General features: G+C 38.3%; 1 protein-coding gene across 1 annotated transcript in view; it reads left to right on the top strand.

Annotated features, from left to right (window-relative positions):
* Window positions 1-7,500, top strand: part of LOC138055991 (uncharacterized) — a 118,289-nt gene that overhangs the window by 97,030 nt on the left and 13,759 nt on the right. The window contains exons 20-23 of the mRNA XM_068901847.1: window positions 2,375-2,494; window positions 2,589-2,665; window positions 4,481-4,521; window positions 5,834-5,930. Of these exons, the coding sequence (XP_068757948.1) occupies window positions 2,375-2,494; window positions 2,589-2,665; window positions 4,481-4,521; window positions 5,834-5,930 (335 nt within the window). The remainder of the gene's footprint in view (window positions 1-2,374; window positions 2,495-2,588; window positions 2,666-4,480; window positions 4,522-5,833; window positions 5,931-7,500) is intronic.

The raw sequence follows: 7,500 nt of genomic DNA, 5'->3' as shown, positions 1-7,500 counted from the left end.
TAGAGAGAGTTCTATTACGTTGTTGTTTATCATTATTACTTATTAGATTTTGTGCTTCTCTGAGTAAGGAGAGGGATGTAGGATGTTTCGTGTAGGTTACATCAACAGTGTGTTGCTATACTTCGGAAAGTCGTACATGAAGAGTGTAGTGTAAAACCGGAGCGGTGAGTGATATTTGACATTTAAGACTTAAATTGTTGTGTTTAATCCGGCTCATCTACTTGAATCTGTTCCTGGTATTCTACAACGGTGACTCTGTGAACAAAAGATGCAAGAAGAATGTCAACAATACGAGGTTTTCTGGGTAGTTACCAAACCACTTAGTATCCCCAGCCATGCAACAAGAGGAACTTAAGTGACAAAAACATGGCTAATTACCATGAGAGTTGCAAAAAGACGATTTCTGCCTTGTTGTTTTGCTCCGCTTCAAAACAAATCTTCCAGCGAAACCATTCAAATGAATTCGATAAAAGTGCTCATCAACCATTACCATTTCAATGGTTTTACAAGAGGATTCGTTTTCAAAAAAAGAGGCGAAAAGCAACTCGGAATGGGCGTTTCTTTGGGATGATCCGAAAAAAGATCATGATCTTTGATCATGGTGCATCAAAGAAACCGAAGAATCCTTTCCCAGAGTGAACTCATGGGTTAAGTAGAAATCTGTTCCTTGCGTGACGCTAATATACGGATTCTGACACCCTTTACCCTTTTATCCGTTACCCTTTACCTGTTTTACTTACTCACGTGGAAAGGTCTGCCGCTTTTATAGTGACGCTGTCTTGAATAGGAAAGACAGTCATGCTATTGAGGGAGTCGTAACGAAGGACGTCAAGGTTTCAAAAGCAAGCAGTGAACTCTGCATAAAGTCCTTGTAGTGATGGCCGAGATGCAAAGATATTCGACGCAGTTTAATGGATCAAAGGCATTTTAATTGACATAAGCACGGCCATGTTCCCCGACTCACAGATTCTTGGGAACGTTAACCTTATGTAGTAATCTAGTTTAACACTACAGTCCTTAAGTCTAGTACAGACTGTTTTTTGGTCGAATTTTACCATTTCCTCTGATATGAAACATCTGAATCTTTTGCAGTGAATTCACTTGCGGATTTGCTATATTTGCTACAAGCACCGGGCTTCTAACATTTCGGTAGCAAGAATTTGAGATTAGTCAATCAGCATTAGCGGTTTCTTGGTTGGGCTTACATGAAGTGACTGTTTATGTTTACATGGGAAGCGGAATTAGATGGAAAAGTTAGCATTAATTTTATGCGTCTACTTTTGAGTTTGAACTCAAGTCACCGATTTTGTTTTGTACGTTATCCGTTGCAATTGACCGGTTACCTCAAATTGTATTGCTTTCTGTGTCTCAAGACGCAAATACGATAAAACCGAGGCAATGAAGAACCATGTCCCTATGACGACTTAAGACACAGGATCCAGAGGAGTTTAGCGCGAATAAATGAATTACTTATTTAACCTGTCACCTTGAAAAATGTATATCCTTGTCGCTTACCACGATTAATTATCCCAAGGGGATCTTTAGGAATGTACTGTGAACGATTTCTTTCCTTCTTATCTAAACCGGCTCGACTTTGTTGTTCGCCATTTTAAAACTCAATAACCGCAAGCCTTATCCTTTTTGACGCATGGCACGTAGCACGAACGGCGACCGAGGCAAGGCCAAGGCACGAAGTGCCGAGTACCGTATTATAGGATATTAACGCTCCATGAAATTAAGGTATCAGAGATTAACGCGACTTAATTTAACGCAAATTTAATGTCAGACGACTTTCGAATGAAAAAAATTAACTCAAAGGAGGAGGTAGAATTTTACAATAAAGGAAATTAACGCGATTAAGACACAGTTGGTGGTGACCTATGAAACAAATTTATTCAACACTGGATGCAAAAAATATCGCTGAACAAAACTAAGACCTCTGGACAACAAAACAGTCCTCAAAATTCTAATAAATGTAGGGGTTAACGGAAAGAAAGAAAGCTTGTACCTTATTTTATTGTATTTTACGTGTGATGAATGTATGGAAAGATTTCAAAATTAGGGTTAAAAGAATGGAAAGAGCGCGGAAATTAATGCTGCACTTAATTAATGTCGCGGGAAATAACGATTAATGTAATTACCGCGACTTAAATTAACGCGAATTTTAACGATTCGCATTAATTGCCTTTAATAAGGTAAACCGATCTTGTGAGCCCTCAGTCTCTTGCTTTGCGGTATATAGAATATGTAACGAAAGTGTAACGCGATCAAAATAACCAATTTTTTCAGAGGTTTTCGATGGGTTTTAATGTTCCAACGACAAGCACTTCTCCTCAGGACCCTGTGCTTAAGATTGGTTTTTTCATGTTCGTAGATTATTCACCGTGATCTAGCAGCACGAAACGTCCTCCTAGATAAGAACTATGTGTGCAAGGTGATGGATTTTGGATCATCGTACCAGAACTTCAAATATGGACATGGCAATGCCAAAAAGGTGGGTTACAATGTTAATAGGTTCCATTTCACATTGCTGTGACCACTCTCTGACTTTCCCTTTTTCATCTGCAAATGAATATGTTGTCTTCTAGGGCTGTGTACCGGTTAAATGGACGGCACCAGAGATCCTCTTTGGAGATGCAGCAAATCTTTCCACCAAAAGTGATGTGTATGTACTTGTAAAAATGTTTTAAATAGTCATTTGACAGGGCTTTTGTAGTTAACGCTTTTTAGAACGTTAGATTGCAATAATGGTGCTCCCTAATGTAAGAGAAATTAAGAGGAAGTTAAAAAAGAGAATCGTCTTTTGAAACTTTAGCGATGGTCATGGATTTTTACTTACGGACTGAAGAGTATCTCTTGTCATCTTTGCTACAAGCTGAGAAGTTCAACAACTAAACATCCATATGTCACTTCACGACTGGACCACCGTGGTTTATCGATATATTAAGAAATAAACTGTATATTAAAAAAAAAAAAAAACGATGATGCTTCTGTGAGAAGTAAAGCACAATTTAATCCCGTTGAAGTCGTTTGAATTTGTCTTTAAGAGACATTTTTTTCATGGTCCACTTTCAATGACCGCTGAATAAAAACATCGAGGACGCATTTTTACAAGGCTAGCCTGCATCTAAAGTGAATATATTCATAAATTCTAGCGAGATGACTTGTTAACTACTCTGTCTATTGTTTAGTTTTCAATTTCAGGCACCTTCCTCCCGGTATTTGTGAATATATCCACTTCATCTCGAGGTTAACCCTGTAAAAATGCGTCCTCAGTATTTTTATTCGGCATTCATGGAGAACTTGAAACTTAACAAATTGATGTCAGTTTTTCAAACGTCTGTCCTGTTATTGATCATGAATTGCGTCATAACATTTTCAAAGTAGCTGTGGATCCACGAGGCGATAGCCGAGTGGATCCGCAGACTACTTTGACAATGTTATGACGAAATTCATTGTCAATAACAGGAGAGACGCATGAAAAACTGAAATCAATTGGCTTTTTACAATAACAAAGAGGCAGAGGGGTCAAAATTAAGTCAAAACACGAGAAGAAAGGGAGACAAAAACGCGAGAAACTTCAATCTGACGCGAGCAACATCGCGTCATTATCGCATAAATTATAAATTTATGTGTCTGTCCACTTATTGACAATAAAATATAGCCAATGAGCGCGCGAGAATTTTTGCAGTCATTGTAAAATAGACTATTGTCTAAATAAGTGCGAGGATGATTTTCCCCTTTCGTTTTCACTACCCTTTACAAGCATATTTGTAAATACTATGTGTTTTTGTGCAGACGTCAACTGCATCAATGAGGTAGACTGGTCATCTGTGGAACGGGTAGCGGTAGTGGGAACTTTAAATCTGATTGAAACCAAATGGGCCCTTTGGAGGTGGCGATCACACGGTACAAAAACCGTCATTGTGGAGAGCAAAGTGCGCACTGGGACGTCTAAAACAAAGCAACTTAAATTAAGTTTCTTTGTTTATATGTCAAAGTGCGCGATTTTCTCTCCAGTATGGCGGTTTTTGTGCCATGTGATCGCCAGCTGCAAAGGGCGAATTTCGTTTCAATCAGATTCAAAGTTTCCACTTTCGCTACGCGTTGGACCACAGATGACAGGTCTACCTCATTGACGCAGTTGACGTCCGCACGAAAGCAGATAGTATTAACAAAGATGCTTGTAAAAAAATAAGCAATTTATGAGAAAGAAAGTCAAACTAAACGCAGTATTATTTTAGTCACATTGATACCGATGTAAATTTTGGTGAAGATCAAATGTTACCGTAATAAGTATTTTGTATCTAACAGACAGGATTACCATTTTGAATTCTAGAGGTCACCTTAAGCTTCTTTATCGCACATTTATTTAACAAGTCAAAGGCTCGCTGTTGGAAATACGAACACAGATAGTCATCTCATATTGCATATGTATCATTTAGAATGTTTTTAATGTAACTACATTTCTGCTTTACAGGTGGTCCTATGGAATCGTCCTTTATGAGATATTTACTATCGGTAGGTTCTTTGTGTACTGAGAATCAACATTTAATCACAAGTGTTATGATGGTGAGTTTATGTCCAAATTATCATCATCATCGTCATCCTCGCATATGTCCAGAAATTCAAGTAAATAGACGCAAGCCTCATTTTAACATCCAACACGAAGTGTCCCTTTAAGTCTAAGAATTTCAAATCTATTTCTAACAATACGTTTAAGGTAAAGGCTAGCGTTATATTTTAGATCAGGGTAAATGCAGCAATTTATCCATACTCGAGGAACAGCATTTGGAGGGACACTTTGTGACGCTTATTGAATTAAGTTGCATCTAATTACGTCGAAGCTGTTGTCGTTATTATCATCATCACTGTCATTATTATTATTATTATTTCTACAGTTCTTTTCCCAGTTGGGGCAATTTCTTGAGACCGGACTTCAACAAGAGGTCTAGGTCCATGGACTGTCTCAATAGGTTCATTCCGATTGTTTCAATTTCTTCTACCATAGCACCTTTCTTTGTTTTTATTCCCCACCGTATCTTCTTTAATCATCATCTGTGGTAGTTTGAATGTTAACTGACTACACTTTCGCACCCCAATCTAGGCAACATGCGAGCACAAATGCCGGCTGAAACTTACATGCTTGTGAAACTACATTTAATCATTGACATTTTTATCATCCCGCATAGTGTTGCTCTTGAAGCATATGTTAAGGCATTTCAATACAAAATTCTTAACTCCATTCTCTATACTAATGCTAAACTTTACAAAATTGGCTTTAAATTGAATGACTCGTGTTTATTTTGTTCATCTGAACCAGAAACGCTATATCACTTCCTATATCTCATTCCTTTCTCGATAGATTTTTGGTGTGACTTCGAAGTAATCTGGCACCAACTTTTAAAGGAAAACATTCGACTTTCGTTGCAAGATATTTTAGTTAGAATGATACGACAAAACTCCCCTTCTGCTAAGCTTCTAAACTATCTAATTATGATTGGGAAATTGTACTTGTGGGATTGTAGAAGAAGTCAAATTCTTCCGAATATATACGGATTTAAAAAGAAAATTGCAGTGAAATATGAAACAGAAAAATATATTAGTCTGCATAGTAAAAAAACAAAGGATCTCTTTGAAGCTAAATGGATAGTGTAGCCTCTTGTAAATGCTTAACTATTTAAAGGTTTTAATATGCATCCACTTTCTGTATGTAATTAATATATTATTTACATTATAATTTGTAAACATTAAATTAAAAAAAAACATTTAATCATTGTTGTAGCAAGCGGTTAGTAGGATAAGACAGTAATGAAATGTTGACAATTATCAGGAGGTATTCCATATCCGGGGTGGTCGGAGGCCAAGACCATAGCAGAATTGCAGAAAGGTTATCGCATGCCGAAACCTCCACACATCGCCAATACTATGTAAGTGTCCTTTCGTATCATTTCCTTGCACTTAAGGTAGGGTAACGTACTTTTTTATTGAAACGAAGAAAATAAAGGGAAAACTGCTAAAGAGGGGGGGGGGGTGGGGGGGGGGGGCATCACAGGTGACCCAAGCTCTACTATTCGCATATGACGTAATCTTAGGATCAGATCAACATGGCCGTTACTTTACATAATAGGGAAATTACAAGGGTTTGTATGGAGAAAAATTAGGAGTGATTTTTCAATAAAATTTTCTCACCAAAAAAATATTTTAGATCCTTTAATCCACTCAATTCCACTTTGCACAAAGTAACTTTATAGTCAATTGAAAAAAGAGGCATGCATATGAATACACTATAAAACTACACAAATCGGATAATCGAATGAACGATCTTTCTCCAACATGTTGTAGATACACTTAGAATCCTGTAAGGTGTAATCCTGTTTCAAAACAATCTATTCTCCTATATTTGCTGAAATAACGAATACACTTTTTTCAATAACAGGGCTCTTTTATATCTGATCGTCCGATTTATATTAACGCAACTCCAAGAGCGACCTACAATCTGATTGGCTGAGCGTGAATTCAGTTAAATTGACAAAAAGAAAAACAAAACAAAATAAAAAAACGTGCGTGTCCAGTCTTGACAACAAAATATCTAAAAACTAAACATCTTTCAAAGCAGTACAAAACACTCAGCCAGGTCAGTACCAATAGGTAGGTCCCCAGCACCACCGGAGAAATGTAACTTGTCTGCTATATAAACATTAGATGTGGGTAGCTTTCAACAGCCTTGCGTGATACATTCTTAGCGTTGATGCAGCACTTTCTGACTGTGTAGATGTTTCCGGATATCTTCACTTCCGCTTTCTTTCCTCCTCCAGCTAATTTCATTGTGTGGTGCGTCTGAGGACCAGATATTCCAAGCTGTTTTGCAGCTTATTTGGATAAAAGGCTCTTGTTTGAGCCAGAATTTAACATGGGAAGTAAGTCGGTAAGCCGCCACTGTCTCTGATGTTCACTTTCTGCCCTGCGCAAATCCCTAGAAAGTGATTGATAACTTGTGTCTTTTCGTCGTCCCATCCTTGGATGCTCCGATTCTCCACTGCAGGTGGAGTACCTTGGCTAGCGAAGATCATTGCATCGTGGCTCAAACTCGACTGCATAGGTTCCTTTCTCTTGTCGTTGTGCACCCAGAGAACGGTGATAGTTCTTCTTGCAGTTACCGGGCGTTGTAGCGGAACTCTGCGCAAGCCGACGGCGCGCGCGCAGCACCACAGTTAAGAAAATGTGGTAACCCATCGATACGAGAAGTTTTGGTTTTATAGCCATGACGCCATCAACCGTCCGTACGTACGTCAACTGCTCCATGTATGGCAATGTGACCAGTATCATGCTAGTTTTCAGCATACACCTTTGATATTGGACATCCATGTTTTACCAATTGACACCTGTCAAAACGATGTATCCGCTGATCAGTATCACGTGACCATATCGTAGGCTCAAGCTTAGAGCTCACCGAGGTCAGCTGTTTTTTTTTTGAGGTTGCTCGCTGACCGGGTACTG

Source organism: Montipora capricornis, chromosome 7, assembly GCF_036669925.1.
Source record: "Montipora capricornis isolate CH-2021 chromosome 7, ASM3666992v2, whole genome shotgun sequence".
Classification (NCBI taxonomy): Eukaryota; Metazoa; Cnidaria; class Anthozoa; order Scleractinia; family Acroporidae; genus Montipora; species Montipora capricornis.
The sequence above is the reverse complement of the archived record's forward strand: the minus strand, read 5'-3'. Positions and strand labels throughout refer to the sequence as shown.